The following is a 15,967-nucleotide window of genomic DNA, read 5'->3' as shown; positions in this document are numbered from 1 at the left end:
TTAAAGATTGTCATTTAAAAAAAAAGGTAAAAGTCGAAGCCATTAAAAGGCGGTTTATGGAGTTTGGACTACGCTGCTACCCGTAGGACTACTGAGCTGACAGCTGTAGCTGACTGAACTTACTCGTGTTTCAGGTGGAGTTTTTCCTCAAAAACACTCCAGCATGGCTTTTCAATGTCAACGAGACTGCTATATGAAAGAGGTATGGCACTTTTGAAATACAATTTATCAGCGTGTAACTCATTTACAGCCTGCAAAACACCACCTTTTACATTCATGCTCTGCAGAAGTGGTTAGCATATGGTGGCTAGCTAACGTTACAGTGGATGCAGGAGCTAGCACTGTCACAACACAATTATACATTAGGTATGGTATTTGACATAATGCTGTGACAACCTATAAGAAAAGTTGCATTATGTATATTTCTAGCTAGCCACTTACAGTCATGTTGTTAACCAAAACGCATTGACTTTTCAAATTTCATTCATAGTTACCTTAGAAATGACCCAGTGTCTCATACCTAACATGCACACAGGTGCTTTTAGTCTCCATTTAGTTTTATAAAAAAGACTATACAATAATAAATGGAATTCTATACGTTTTTCTTTCCTATTAGTTTGTTACCTCTGTGGTGTCTTGCTGCCCAGCTGAGCTCAAGCATGAAGTGAATGGAAAGAAAGAAACTCTTAAAGGCTTCAATATCAAACTCCAAGACACCATCTTGTTTCCTGAAGGAGGAGGACAGGTAAGCTATAAAATCATACTAATTAAATGTCTCCATCAAGGTACTTCCATCAGTGTTTACTGCAAAATCATAAATGTTCAATAAAAGTCACTAAAAAGCCATTTTACATGATATCTTTTTGATCATTTCCATGCTTTGTGTTGTCCTGCTTCAGCCAGATGACCACGGTCTGATTGGAGACGTCCCGGTGGTGAGGGTGACGAGGCAGGGGGCCGACGCCGTGCACTTTGTGGGCTCTCCTCTGGAGGAGGGGCAGGAGGTGCAGGTGAAGGTGGACTGGGAGAGGAGGTTTGACCACATGCAGCAACACTCAGGTGAGTAACATCAAAGTAATAATGGTGGGTAATAACGAAAGGCTGCCCACGCTGAATGACTTATTTCCAAGACATTCAGAAGCACATCTGTGTTAACATTTTTATTAAAAGTAGTGCTTTTGTATAATTCTTTGTGGATAAACTCATAAATGAAACCCACTCATTGATTGGTAATTGTAAGCATTTGTTTTCTAAGAATGTCTTTGTCTAGCACAAGACTGGAGTTAATCCCTTTGCCAGGTTGAAATAAAAATGCATTACTGATTATACATTTTTATTGCACTTTTCTAAGTTAGTGTTCTTCCTTACTCTCAGGTCAACATGTGATCACAGCTTTGGCAGAAAACATGTTTGGATACAAGACCACGTCCTGGTACATAACCTCTGCACAGATTACTTCTTTGTAACGTTAAAAGCTTGTAGTTCTACCTCTTTTTTTCTCTGTGTTTTTTTACAGGGAACTGGGGCGTCAGAGAAGCACCATAGAGCTGGACACTCCCTCGGTGAAGCCTGCCCAGCTGCAGGCCCTGGAAGAGGCCGTCAACGAGAAGATCAGAGTCCATACCCCCGTCACTGTTCAGCTGCTCTCTATAGATGATCCTGCTGTGGAAAAGGTGCAACACTTGAGATTCGTGGTGCTAAAATACAGTCTTTAAACTGTGTGATTAACTTGAGTTTAAGATATGGTTTCAACAGCATCTATTTAAAGAAATAAATGTAACATGGACAATTTGTTACTTAAGTTGTGTGTGTTGACTAGGTGAGGAGTCGGGGGCTTCCAGATGATCACGCAGGGCCGATTCGGATCATTGACATCGAGGGCGTCGATGCTAACATGTGCTGTGGAACCCATGTGTCCAACCTCAGTCACTTACAGGTTCAACTCCACATGCACTCAAGATGTTCCTAATCTGATTTATTCATAATCCTAACATTTCTCTAAATCTCAATTTTAGGCCATAAAGCTACTGGGAACTGAGAAGGGAAAGAAAAACAAAAGCAACCTGATCTTCCTGACAGGAAACAGGGTGTTGAAGTATGCTGAGAAAAGCTACAGCACAGAGCGATCGTTGGTGTCTCTCCTGAAGTAAGTGGGAATTATCTAAATATTATATGTGAGTTAAAGTTATTCACAAAGTCTAAGTGACAAAATGGATTGTGTTTGTTCTACAGGACTGGACCTGATGAGCACGTAGAGGCTGTTGACAAGTTGCAGAAGTCTGTGAAGCTACTACTGAAAGTAAGAGACCCATTTCCATTTTGACAAGCTCTGTATGTACTGTATGTAACACACAGTATGTTCACTCCAACACATCGCACATGGACTCCCTAACAGTCAATCAAATTGTTTGTGCAGACTAACCTGAGCTTGCTTCGAGACATGGCTGTCGTCATCACTCAGAACTTTAAGAACGACCCGCAGAGAGGGAACTTCTTCAGCTTGCACAAGTAAGAGACAAGACACGTGTTCAAGTTGAAGGGCTGGTTAACGGAAGTCAGGGGAAAATGTAATGATCAACCAAGTCAGATCTTTAAAAGCTTAAATGTTTTGGCATGTTTTCAGCCGTCCTTTATTAAGTGGTTTCTGTAATACTTATTTTGGCCACAAGAGGCTGAAATGCACTAGTACCCCGTGTGCTGACTAGGAATAAAAGTAGCAGATTAGCAGCCATTAAAACACATTTCTAGCCAAAAGAAAGACAGGACAGTAGATAAATTGCCAAATTCAAGATAACTAAAAGGAAAACACCTAAAATAATGCTGACAAAGAAATGTCCAACTGCCAGAAATGTTAGAGATAAAAATGTTTAAAAGAGAGTCTATTCTTGTCGCCCACAAACAAGTTAAGATTTTGGAAAATGGATAACCTTTTTTGTCTTACTTGCCTCTCAGGGGAAGCTTGTTTCTAGGTCAGCATTTAAAGTACAAAAAACACTTCTCTTTCTTCCAACAGAAAAGAGGGTGACAATGAATTCATGAACATCATTGCCAATGAACTAACCACCGAGGTAAGTTTCTAATCCTCTACCTGTTCACTTCAACATTTTAGCTGTCTTTTTTCTTAAGCCTGATTTTGTCTGCTTTTAGGGAACTTTGGTTTTCCTGACTGTTGGAGAGGAGAAGGGCCCGGGTCTGTTCCTACTGGCTGGACCCAGTGAGCGAGTGGCCGAGATGGGCCCGCGGTAAGAGACGACACCACATTATGTAGCCGTTGCTTTAAAAAAAAAAAAAGTTGTTTGCGGGTGAGATATTAATTTCTTGTGCTCTCCAGGGTGCTGGAGATGCTCCAAGGGAAGGGGGCAGGAAAAAATGGACGTTTCCAAGGAAAAGCTAACAGCCTGGCACGCAGAGGGGAGGTGGAAGCTTTACTGGAGCAGCAATGCAAACGGGAAGAATAAACCCAGCAATGATTTGATAACAAATACATATTTTTTTATGAATACGACTTTTAGAAGCCATTAAAACGATCGCTTACCTGATTTGTGGTGAACACTAAATTGGATAATTTCCTTGAAAATGTGTATTTCATGGACCTCTGTACAACATGTGCTGTACATATTTGAATGTTAAATGCCATTTATAGTTTTAACTGTTTGAAACTCTTCGTTAAACCTTATCTGATATGATTTTGTGTTGAGTCTTATTCCTGAAACCCTGCTTGCTAGTGGTGTTTACAGCCGCTTGCAACATTAAAAATAAATTTCTACCGACTGATACAACAAAAAGCAACACTGTTTGAACGACATTTTTAATAACTTTAATTTAAAAGACCAGTGAGAATGTAATGTACAAAATACAGACACTTTTATGCTGTTGGTAACTTAGGTCTTACATTGTTTTTGGCATTTAAGTAGGCAGAAAATAGAAACCCTTGTATAGAGTAATGCAATAAAAACAACAGTCCTAATAACTCCTACCTTTAACAGTTATTATATATTCATTTATTATTTGATCACCCCATTAACATACGAGTAGTGACACCGTACAACACAATCTAAAATCCTATAAGTGAACCTTTTACACATTTTTAAAGTTAAATTAGGACGGTTGTATTGCATTAACTGATACAGGGGCTTCTGTTTTCCCGGTGTGTTTGGAAACATTAGTTATTGCTCACGTCCGTCACAGTGTAGCGGTGTAGTCATTGAAAGTGTTCATTAAGTGTTCATGATAAGATAACAGTGCAAATGTGCAAGCACCCCTTCCCCATTTAGACCTTTATAAAATACTATAGGCAATAAAAAGATATTGACAGTGGTTTGGCCGCAACGTGATCGTCCTTAGACAGTTTTCCAGTTCTCCGCCTCCTTTGTCGGGTTATTGCGAAGGTTTCACCAACTTCATTGCGATGTAGTTCTGGAAAAATTGAAAATAATTTAAAAATCACAGCTTCTCTCAAGAATAAATCATTAAAGACCCTCCTTATGCTCTCGTGGATTCTTACCGGTAAGGAGTACAACAGGATGCCGAGGAAGAGCAGGACTAAGATGAGGATGATGAGTCCGATGAAGAGGCACCTGAACCTTCGCCACACGATGAACTTCATGGTCTTACATGGGTTTGTGAACCAAAAGAAGGACGTTTCTGGGCGTCTGATGAGATCAAATAATCATTATTAGTCCAACAACAAGAGGAGGTAAAGGAAAGCAAGATAAAAAAAAAGGGTAATTAAGTGGAGAATGAATACGTTTGTTTGACCTAAAAAAAAAATTATGAGACGAGTTAATTTAGATTTAATCTGCCGAGTGTAAAAAAAGGGTTTGTTTCACAGGGTGGGGTCTTACTTGGGAGGGTCCAGTTTTGGGTTCATGTTGGGTTCGTCCCGGCCTTTTCCTGCAGGTTTTTCATCTATTTCTGCTTCACCTACGATCTCCAGAGTCATCTCCACTTTGCCCTGTAAGCACAGCCGACATCATGACAATGACGATCTCCGGCACTTTCTGAATGTTCAAATCTATTCATCGAGCTTCTAAAGGCAACATATAAACTTTTGATTTAGGAGTTGCGCAACATTTGGGGCTAAAACTTAAGCATGCAAGCCAACAGTGTCCTTGATGAGAATTGCCTACAAGAGGTTTTTATCTTGTGCCACATTTGCTGCCCATCCGACACCTGTCATTCCCTCCAAAAAATGAATACATCCAGGTGTACTTTTGAATTCCCACTTACACCCAGGACCTTCTCTCCGTCCTGTTCGATGGAGCAGGGCCACCAGCCTCTGACGGACTGCTGGGAGAACAGACACTTCTCGTTCTCCTTCTTGACTGGAGATCCCATTTGCAGGTCCTCCATCATCTTCAGAGAGCATTTATTTGGAGTCTTCGCAGGAGGCACCAGGTTACGCAGATCCACCTCCAGCGTGCCTGGGATCACAGAGTGTTACACTATGATGGTCAGGTTTTGTAAAGGTGGTCTGTAGGTAAATGGAAGACTCGAAACACCTAAAGTTCTCTTTGTTTAACTTCAAAATGTGTCTCACCCAGGTAATCGTCCAATGAGAATTTGTCGTTATCCCATATCTGAACGATGAGCTTGGGGGGAATCCTGAACTCCGTTTTGTCAAGACTCCAGAAGCGCTCCTGGTGAATAATGAAAAATATATTTTTACTAAAATTGCACTTTTTTTTTATAAGTCTAGGTCAATCGATCGTCAGTCCAGATCAGCCTCACCTTCTTGGACACGAGGCAGAGTTGTTCGGCCGGCAGATACTCAAACTCAAAAATGAACCTCCAGTTGAAGTTTCCATCTCCGTCCAGAGATCGGTAGTGGACGTCCGTCTTCTGCTTCTCGTCCTCCATGCCCGCCATCCAGCTGCAGAGGAAACAAACTGAGTGAACATTTACTGTTCAGCAGATCCCTGGTAATTCTTCCTTTACGGCTTTGCTTTCAAAGAATTAAAAATAAAATCTATAAAAATCTGTTTTAGCACAGAAGCAGGTTCTGAATAATCCAGTATTGTATAGTTTTTTTTTTGTAATGTAACCGACCCTGTTTGGTGGATTTCTTTCTGATAGAGTGTTTTGTTATTATTCTTTCAATAATTATATGTACAGTTACAGTATATGATTTTTTTATATCAAGTGTTTTTTCTGTAATAGTGTTGGAAACTCATAATGCAACAAAATAAAAAACATTAAAAAATAGTGAAAATAATGAAGGCATGAAAGCAGCATTGGAACACTTTAACTAGTTGTCACCAATGCACTCAACAAAGTCATATTTAATTTATATAAAAAAAATGTTCCTACCATAAAGTTTATTTGAATGATTTATCAGTCCTACCCTTTGACATAGATGTCACTCATGTGCTCTCCTGTGATGCTGGCCTCGTCTAAAGTCACGTCTGTGGTGTTCCAGACGACCGCACGCAGGAAATACCTGAACATACAAACACAGTAAGTATAAATAACTCAGTGGTATTTCAATGGGACCAGTGATGAAGCACCAAAGAGGTTAAAAAGTCCTCACTTCTTAGGCTTTCGCGGCGTGACGTCAAAGGGAGGTCCAGGGGGTCCGATGCTTTTCGGGAAAACATCCACCCACATCTGGAGCTTTCCCTGAATGAACACATTAACAGTTTTACAAAATAGCTGCATCAGGGTGAATGTGCACATGTAGGTTTTTAGCTGTGACCTCTGACCTGGGAGATGTTGGGCTGGAAGGTGCTGTAGAGGGTCCGGGTCTCCACGTGTTCGGGGACCAGTCCCTGTTTTCGGAGCACGTGCAGACAGAGGCGCTCTCGGGGGGGACCCAAGTGCTCGTGGATCTCCTTGGTGTTCTCTGGATGTGAGAAATAAATATTACAGCTTTATGCTTTATTATACTTAGTCAAATTAGATGCAGGAAAAAGGAAACAGATTCAGTCAAGCAACCCACAACAAAAAAAACATGTTAAATGGATAAACTAATAAATGTGCCAGAATTATTTTTTATTAATAATTGATTGATAACATAACAAAAAATACAATTTGAGGGACATTGGAAACAAAATCGTCATCACCAATATGAGTTATGTTGGCAATAGTTTGAACTATTATTATATTTAAGACCATTGACATTACCAAACTCAGCCAGCGTGTATTCTTTTCCATTGAAGGCGAGCGATGTGCCGTTGTCTTCGGTCCTGGGTTTGGACAGGCCCTTCATCCGAGCCAGGTTCTCCAGAATCAGAGACGGCTTCATCTGGTCCCGCCACTTGTTGATACCAGAACTGAGACGCAAACAGATATAAAGTCAGGATCCAATTGTAGGGTTTTTAGGTTATTTTTCTAAAATGTCCCCCTGTGAGGCGTTTCCTTACATGCAGTATGTTTGTGGCAGGCCGCAATAGGAGTTATATCGGGACAGGAAACGGTTCTCCAGGTCAATCACGGTCTCGCCGACCTTCTCGTCACGGGTCAGCATATCGTAGTCATAGACGGAAATTTTCAGGTCTTTATCCTGGGGCAGGAAACACGTCGTCTCAAACATCCTGAACAAAACAAAAAGGGATTGTTTGAGAGGGTTTACTCTTTAAAAAAAGAAAATGATCTGTAGTCTTTGTTTAAATCTGTCAATTTACCTTCCGAACACAGGGGTGGTGGTGTTGGGTAAGTAATGGTCTCTGTCGTCAATGGTGTCCTTTCCCAGAGAAATCTTTATGTACGGATCACACTGAGCAGGACACAGGACACAAGTTCAAGCAGAGGTTTCAAATTGGGCCACAAAATATGCTTCCTTTATTCCTGGTATTTAGGATTTTTTCTCACCCTGCCATTATTGTCTTTGGGCTGCAGGTCGATGGCCTGGATCACGTAAATCCGGACCAGACACTCCTGAGGTCCGCTCTCTGGCAACTCTCTGAACTGACGGGGCGGGGGGGAAACACCAGGGTCATCTGACAGAGGGTACACCTTGAATGAACCCTGGAGGTACAAGAACACACACACTTAAAAAAGGGATGGATTTGATGTTCGAAGGGAAGTTTTATGAGGACTTTTTGTTGGTGGCTTAAACACCAACTATGGACAAGCACCTCATACAAGCCCATTTAAAATCAATCGAACTACGTCTTCAGGAACTGGGTTTGGTCCAGAGCGGAGGAGATTCAACTCCATTCACAAGTTATATATTCTTTTTTCTGTCCAACAGGAAATAAATTAAACAATGTTTTGCTAAATATTTGATAGATGTTATGAAGTGTTAGTGTTCTGAAATCTGTCAAAATACCTTAAACTCTCCAACCACACTGGGGTCATCATCCCCATTTTCATTTTTGCCCCGCAGCAGTTTGAAGGTGCAGCAGAAGTCAGTCAGCCCTTTGAACTCTGGGACGTCCTCCAGCTCGCAGTCAAACACCTGAGGAAACACAGACACATTGAAGTCATTTTCAACATTTAAAGTAGATGGTGTGGGAAGAAGAAAATAAGCAGACTTACTTTGAGCATGTCGTATCCTTTTTTGAGGTACGGGCCACATTTCTGCTGATCTCCAGTTGAAGCGTATAATTTGCTCCACCAATCAACTGTCTCTTTTTCCTAAATATTGAAATTCACAATATTACATTTGATGAATATAGTTGTATGCATGTGGTATAAGGATTTAAAATCTCAGGTATATTCTTTTTTTTACTCTCACCTTCTCTACAAGCTGTGGAGAAAGAGGACGCGAGGTGACACAAAACAGAGGACAAGTCACAAAAAACAACCAGATACAACATAACATAAATGACAAATACAAATACAAATACAAACATCACATACAGTAGGCTACAATTATTGACAAGACAGAAAAACAGTGAAGGAAAGGTTGATAAGGAGATCCCCAAAGAAAGAAAATCTCAAAACAAGGACGTAACAAAGGGCAGTAAAGTGCAACTGCAATATGGCCATAGTCTCTTTTCTGGCAAAGAGGCACCATGGAGGGCATTGGTAGTAATATATATTGATTTGCTTATTTGCTTTTTTTCCCTCCAGGAGTTAGATGTGAAGATTGATATCACTCGCCTACTCGTATGCTAAAAAGGAAGCTACTGCCAGCAGATAGTTAGCCTAGTTTAGCATAGACTAAAAACAGCTAGCTACTTAGCTTAATTTAGCAGAAATAGTGACAACTAGTTAGCTTAAAGACTGGAAACAGCTAGCTACTTTGCTTAGTGAAAGACTGGAAACAGCTAGCTACTTTGCTTAGTGAAAGACTGGAAACAGGTAGCTACGTCGCTTAGTGAAAGACTGGAAACAGCTAGCTACTTCGCTTAGTGAAAGACTGGAAACAGCTAGCTACTTCGCTTAGTGAAAGACTGGAAACAGCTATCTACGTCGCTTAGTGAAAGACTGGAAACAGCTATCTACTTCGCTTAGTGAAAGACTGGAAACAGCTATCTACTTCGCTTAGTGAAAGACTGGAAACAGCTAGCTACTTCGCTTAGTGAAAGACTGGAAACAGCTATCTACTTCGCTTAGTGAAAGACTGGAAACAGCTATCTACTTCGCTTAGTGAAAGACTGGAAACAGCTAGCTACTTCGCTTAGTGAAAGACTGGAAACAGCTAGCTACTTCGCTTAGTGAAAGACTGGAAACAGCTAGCTACTTCGCTTAGTGAAAGACTGGAAACAGGTAGCTTAGTTAGATACACTTAGCTTACAGACTGAAAACAGATAGCTTGTTTCTGTAAAGCTCACTCATTAAGCTCACTCATTAAAACATTAACCGTAAAGTAGATTTTCTACATCCATGGTGATCTGAGTTACAAATGTACAATTTTTTTTAACATAATGATTTAAATAAGGGCTATTGAGTGAATCTGCTGATTAATAGACGTCTCTTTCCTGACGTAAGTCTATGAGAAAAAGTTTTGTTTGGCCCATTGGCATATCTTGACATAAGTTTTAAATTATGTTTTGCTAAATTGACAACATTTGTTTTCCCATTTAACTCTCCGCAGAAAATTAAATATGCACACTTCCCAAAATTGTCAAACGTTTACTTGAAGTATAACATTGGAAACTGTACTTCTAACCTTAAATAACGTTAGTAACTTCTATGCGACGCCTGGTAACTTAACTTGCTCCATGGCCCATACAGTACATGTTACGCCCCTGCTGTGAAACAATTATTAAATGTGCTCATTCAATTAGTGACAAATTAATTACAATTCCAGCATTTGTGACAATTCTCAGACTAGATTAATTAATTGTGATGTTATGAACCACTTTTCGTGCAGATTAAGTGATCTCAGCCTTACGGTTTCATTGGTGCCCAGCCGTGTGAATTTAGAAAGCTCTAATAAGTAACAATACATACAAAATGGGATGTAGGGGAAGCCATTTTGTTGACAGCAGATGCCATGCTGTACATGAACTGTAAGCCAGAGTAATCAAGTTCGTCAAATTTGACTAGAGTCAAATTATGTACTTTTTAGTGACAAAAAGGAAAGACATTACAGAAACTAGTAACAAACACAAGGAATATGTTGTTGTTCAGGGGTCGAGTTTACCTGAGTTTCCAGCAGTGGTCTGGTCTCCATGTTAATAGCGAGATGACCGGAAGGAGAAGCCATCAGAGTCACTGGAAATAGTGAGAGAACAACATTAGAACAAGTCTTTCTGTCTCAATTGTATTTGTGTGATGGATACCTCCTTACTTTTGTTAGACATGGCTCCCTCTGCAGTGATGACGTACGGGTCACATCTGAACTGCTCCAAGCTGGTGATGGTGCACTGCCCGACCACCGGAGTCCTGCCGAACGGACGGTGGTCGATCACCTTCAGCACGATGGGCGGGGTGTACATCTCCTCCTTTGGAAGGAGCTGGATGGGAAGTTTAGAAATAGTATTGGATATGGTTAATCTATTTGGAGAATTGTACTCTGCTCTGTTGGGGATGTGCTTTTATTGTATTTTTGTTGAATTTGCAAATGTAATTATATTCTTGGTCTGTACTTTAAACTGATTTCTAGTAATTGGACACTTTTTTTTTTTTTTTTTTAGCATTATTTTGTAATCGGCCATATGTCTAATGTTGGGGAATGTTCAAAAAAAAAGGAAAAAAATAAAATAGTATTGTGAAAAAGGCACGGGACAGTTTGAAAACTTCATGAAAATTTGGCCAAAAATATTTCTGATTCATAATGTGATCCCAGTAATAACCAAAAATGCTTAAACTGTGCAATTACCACTTTGATGAAGAGGACAGATCCCGGGAAGTTGGGGCTCTTCTTCATGTTCTTGATCACGACCGACTCCACCCTCTCCCCCCCGCACTCCACCACCAGGCTGGGGGAGGAAATGGAGGCCAGCTGGTACGACTTCATGTTCCTCAGGCCCCATACCAGGATCTAAACGCAGAGACACACAAAGTTAATGTAAGATTTTAGTCTAATGATGTACCTCAGAGTGACGGTCTAAAGGTTGTGTGTTACCTCGACAGCCGTGAGCTGCACCACGGGCCGGATGCCCTGAGGAACCATGAAGATGTTCTCCGATCTTTTTGAGGGAAGCAGGGGAAGGTCTGTCTCGCCCGACTAAAGACAGGAGAGTGTGGATTATTTTTTGTGTAAAGCCTTTCTTAACCAGGATCATCCCATTGGCATCACATATCTATTTTACCAAGGAGATCTGACCAATTATAGCGGAAACAGAGAATTTCAACTCTTAAAAAAATGTCAAACAACAATCCTAGAGTACACAGTTGTGTTTTAAATACTGTAAAGTTGTAATTTCTCCACAACTTTCTGGACAAACCTTGTCTTTAAGGATGAGTTCTGCAGCCAGCAGGGCCTCTCCTGCCTTTTGACCTTTCTGGATGATGGGGTACCACAGCAGTCTGGGAGTCTGGTCCATGCTGGCGTTCAGCTTCACCATCGGAGTGCAAACAGAGCGGCCCAGCAGCTCATCTTTCCCCTGGGGAGAACATCACATTGTCAAAGTGCTTATTTGTTTTTATACATTAGAGTTTCTATGGGGAAATAAGTCTCACTTTGTTTTCCACTGTAGCAATTATCTGTAATTATCCACAGTTAGACGTATGCTGCATTGACATGGTGTTGGACAATAGGTAGACCCTCCAGAAAAACGCGATTCTGCGATCGCAGAATTTACCGCATAATCAGCAAAATGGCGCAGATTTTTTAAAAGGCCGCATATTTATCAAAAGGACGCATAATCCCCGCATTTTTCCACACAAAATTGAGAAGAAAAAAAAGTTAACTCGTCTTGACGTGACGTCATCAGCTCGCGCATCACAGAATGTAAACACTGTATAGAGCTCATTTACCAACGAACATTTCTACTAAAGACCGGGCAAAAAGTGGGGGGAAAACTATTCTGCAATCCGTGCACCTTTGTGTTGCAGCATAAGAGAAAATCGACGGTGGCGACCCACTTTTGATTTCGCAACTTTCCGCATATTTCCTAACTTCCCGCAATTTCACCGCATAAAATCACATAAAACCCCGCATGTTTAAATCGCATAATCAAGGATTTTAGCCCGCATAATCAAGGAATTTAGCCCGCATAATCAAGGATTTTTGCCCGCGTTTTTCTGGAGGGTCTAAATAGGAACCAATTGTTCACCACTGTGAATTTAATTTGAACGTCGCCTTGTTTTGTAGAAAAATCTCTCACATTAACAATGTATTTATAAAACAACGTACCACTTGGTCGTTGTCGTAGAACTCCAGAACCACATCGGGGGGGCACTGAGCGATGTTCTGCGGGTCACCGTAAATCTCCACATCGCTGAAGATCAGAGTCTGGTCCCAGGTCGGGTTCAGGGTCGCCTTCAGCTTCTCTGTTGTCTTACTGAAGTGCAGGAAGGAGACGTGTGCATACGGATCTGCAAAGGAAAAAACATGCATGGTTAAAGAGTCATTTTTTCACATCCATCATTAGCAGCTATTTTTGCATTAAGACTCAGCTTATTTTCGATTTAGCACTTTAAAATCCATATTGGAAAGTCATCATTTAATCAAATTTAAAAGTAGGATTTTACCAGAAAAACTATCTTTGTCCATAGATGCCAAGTTCTGAGCCTGATAGACGTAGACACGGAGATGGTACAAGTGTGACCCTGCGGGAACAAAACATTCAGTTGAATATATTTACATGTTTGTTTGTGCATGATTATTCATATGTGATATTATATGCAAAGCTCACTGTCAAAGCAGCAGGACACAGTGGGCGTGTTAGCACCAAAGAGCTTGGTGACGTCTGACTTGGAGTCCTTTTCCTCGGTATCCACGCCCTGCAGAAAAAGCAAAAGTTATTTAATACATAGGTAAATATTTGTTGACTCAGATCCGGTTCATGCAAACTAGTTCTCTCTGACTCATGTGAATGGCTACTGTGTTTATTCCGATATTAGAGGCATATTCAAACGACCTTTGTGAAAGATCTCCAAATCAGAATAAAACATTTATTATCCTTTTACTCACTAGTGCCCCCTCCAGTTGGAAAATGGCGGACGCTCCCAGCCGGTCCTCTGGTCCCATTTTCCGCCTCCAGCGCCTTCGCCGGAAGGTATCAGAGGAACGCTCCTTCCTGTGGAACTTCCAGCCAATCAGAGAGGAGAATTCCCAGCCCTCAGGGTCACCTTGGTCCCTCTTCTGTGAGCAAAGACAAACAAATGGCATGTTTTTTTAAATTGAAAATCTGACTGCAATCATTAGTAATGCTTTTTTTTTGCATTCGAAAGTATGGAGAAAAAGACCCTTTGATATTAGTCTCAATCCATCTTTGTCACATGATCAGAATGTGCACTAATAGCTTCCTTTAATAAATGATGCTACATTAATGTTGGGAAAATAGTGAATGTACTCTTCCAATATCAGAGTAGCACATGATAACAAAGGCCCTACGTAGCTGTGCACGTAACAGGATGTATCATTACCTAGAAGAGCGTCAGGACTGTTCTAGACATACGATAGCTATGGGATTAACATGATGATTCAGCCTCTATGGAGACGACATATGACTGTCATGTTTATTGCTTACGCGGGCCTTAGCTAATCTGAACTAAGCATAGAATACTGCTTTGAACCGGTATTCCTCCAGCTTGTGACTGTAACACTCTCGTATATAGGCATGTGAAGGACACTGTTGTACCAAATGCTCTGTATGTGATGACTACTTCCATTCTTGAGAGGACAATAAATACATGTATCCTGATTATTGAAACTCAAGCCGGTGACGAACAATTAGATACGAAGCACTGTCCTTTGCTGACCTGCACAGGGCCTCCTGCAGGATGCGCTTCTCTCTTGCGAGGTCGGAACAGTCGTCTCCTGCGGTGGACGTGGTAAACTTTCTCCGCAGAGACCCAGGACTTAGGCTGGTCAGCTGGGGGAATAGTGACTCCATACTCCCATCCTGTGGAGCGCACACAACCAAATGGATTCATTATTGTTTTGAAACAAGAACACATGGTTTGCATTTCACCATGTGAGTTCAATTTTATGATTATAATTATGAGCTAGCAAGGAGTAAGTCAGAGCCCTGGGAAAAAAGGAAACATTTATAAAAACATGCATCCAAATGTAGTCGTTTTGAGCCGATGCTGCCTGTGTGAATGACTGTATGACTCTAAACAGCTGGACACCATTTAAGTGCTCTTTTTACTGAAATGTGTGTGTGTACAGTTTTACTATTATGCTGCTGTGTTAATTGTATTTTGTAACTCTGGCACAGCAATTTCCTTCGGGATAAATAAAGTCTTATCTATTTAGGATTTGAAGGTCCCATGTCATCGCCATTTCTACTGATCATAATTCCATTGTTGAGGTCTACTAGAATAGATTTATATTGTGCAATTTTCCAAACTCTCATTGGTTTCTCATACAGCATCTCTGTATGTGTATTCACTCTCTGTCCTAAACGGCTTGTTGCAGCTCCTGCCCCCCCCCCTATGAGCCCAGTGGCCGTCTGCGAGACAGCGAGACACAGCAACACCAGCCCGAACACACACACAGACACACGCAGCCTCGCCACGTCACGTCACCGCCGTCTCAGGGAGGAGAAATCGGCGGAGCTGCAGCGGAGAAAAGATTGAGTGTGTGTGAGGAAAATGTAACGGCTCCGCGGACGTAACATAACGGCTCCAAGGATTGGTCCATTTGGACCAATGGGTCCATTTGGGTATGGGCACGTCACTGTACCCAGGAAGAAAACAATGGAAAAAGAGAAATGTCCAACGAGGCATTCTGGGGCAGCAGACAGGTCTTTTCTGTGTTAGAGTTTTACTTGCTACAGGGTGTACTTTGAGGGTTTGTGACTCTGCAGACCGTTTACATGCAGAAAAACCTTCATAACACACAAGGGGACGGGTAATAACCGGACAAGCATGACATGGGACCTTTAAGATAAATGTTTGCACCTTGATCATCCACGGCTCTGTTGTCGTCCACAGCCCACTCGTCCTCCCATGTCCAACCTGTAGGACAGTCGAACTCTCCGGGGTTACGGCTCTTCTCTCCATTCTGTGCAACAAAAAACCTCAGTTAGCTCATTTTATCGTTTGGTCATATTCTTCATGTGTTTTGGCCGAACTACAAAAGGTCAGATATTACTCTTCTTGGGGGTAAAAGAAGTCTGTCCGATACCATGTCAAATGTTCCAAGATCGTTATTTTTCAGGATTTCCCAAGTAACGTTTTTTTACCTAGCTAAACTTCTTTCTATCCATTTACATAAGAAAATCTTTTTAGGGAAAAGCAAAACCTTATTTTATTTCCACCGCCCCTTAAAAAGGTAGGGTAGGTAAGAATAGAGAAACCAGCTCGAGTGCGCTAGAATTTGAAAATACACAACCGGAAAAATCTGCCCCTTCCTTCAGACTTCCTTACAGAGTCCCTCCTCCAACACACACAAACGCGCACATGACCAATGAGGGCACGAGATAAGTTTGTGCACAGATGGAAGGCTGACAGGCAGGTA

The 15,967-nt window shown here is 41.3% G+C and overlaps 2 protein-coding genes across 2 annotated transcripts in view; one reads left to right on the top strand and one right to left on the bottom strand.

Annotated features, from left to right (window-relative positions):
* Nucleotides 1–47: 47 nt before the first annotated feature.
* On the top strand, nt 48–4,086 carry aarsd1 (alanyl-tRNA synthetase domain containing 1). The gene is made up of 12 exons (XM_079658823.1): nt 48–202; nt 617–745; nt 900–1,059; nt 1,375–1,432; nt 1,517–1,673; nt 1,820–1,936; nt 2,016–2,146; nt 2,233–2,299; nt 2,417–2,508; nt 3,014–3,068; nt 3,148–3,242; nt 3,332–4,086. Exons 1-12 carry the CDS (start codon nt 164–166, stop codon nt 3,456–3,458), a joined length of 1,227 nt encoding a protein of 408 aa, XP_079514949.1. The 5' UTR covers nt 48–163; the 3' UTR covers nt 3,459–4,086.
* Nucleotides 3,795–15,967, bottom strand: part of LOC307024566 (myoferlin-like) — a 29,312-nt gene continuing 17,139 nt past the window's right edge. Inside the window, exons 28-53 of the mRNA XM_079658819.1 lie at nt 15,409–15,511; nt 14,263–14,405; nt 13,472–13,642; nt 13,194–13,281; nt 13,030–13,107; nt 12,692–12,873; nt 11,781–11,939; nt 11,459–11,560; nt 11,213–11,374; nt 10,682–10,847; nt 10,535–10,605; nt 8,479–8,577; nt 8,270–8,398; nt 7,810–7,965; nt 7,623–7,714; nt 7,362–7,532; nt 7,123–7,271; nt 6,702–6,841; nt 6,530–6,618; nt 6,344–6,439; nt 5,731–5,872; nt 5,540–5,639; nt 5,230–5,423; nt 4,845–4,954; nt 4,505–4,652; nt 3,795–4,416 (exon numbers count right to left, since the gene is read on the bottom strand). Of these exons, the coding sequence (XP_079514945.1) occupies nt 4,378–4,416; nt 4,505–4,652; nt 4,845–4,954; nt 5,230–5,423; nt 5,540–5,639; nt 5,731–5,872; nt 6,344–6,439; nt 6,530–6,618; nt 6,702–6,841; nt 7,123–7,271; nt 7,362–7,532; nt 7,623–7,714; nt 7,810–7,965; nt 8,270–8,398; nt 8,479–8,577; nt 10,535–10,605; nt 10,682–10,847; nt 11,213–11,374; nt 11,459–11,560; nt 11,781–11,939; nt 12,692–12,873; nt 13,030–13,107; nt 13,194–13,281; nt 13,472–13,642; nt 14,263–14,405; nt 15,409–15,511 (3,279 nt within the window). The 3' untranslated portion in view covers nt 3,795–4,377. The remainder of the gene's footprint in view (nt 4,417–4,504; nt 4,653–4,844; nt 4,955–5,229; nt 5,424–5,539; nt 5,640–5,730; nt 5,873–6,343; nt 6,440–6,529; nt 6,619–6,701; nt 6,842–7,122; nt 7,272–7,361; nt 7,533–7,622; nt 7,715–7,809; nt 7,966–8,269; nt 8,399–8,478; nt 8,578–10,534; nt 10,606–10,681; nt 10,848–11,212; nt 11,375–11,458; nt 11,561–11,780; nt 11,940–12,691; nt 12,874–13,029; nt 13,108–13,193; nt 13,282–13,471; nt 13,643–14,262; nt 14,406–15,408; nt 15,512–15,967) is intronic.

The sequence above is a fragment of the Notothenia rossii genome (genome assembly GCF_949606895.1).
Source record: "Notothenia rossii genome assembly, chromosome: 11".
NCBI classification, from domain to species: domain Eukaryota; kingdom Metazoa; phylum Chordata; class Actinopteri; order Perciformes; family Nototheniidae; genus Notothenia; species Notothenia rossii.
Note: the sequence above shows the minus strand (reverse complement) of the source record. Positions and strands in the feature narration are given on the sequence as shown.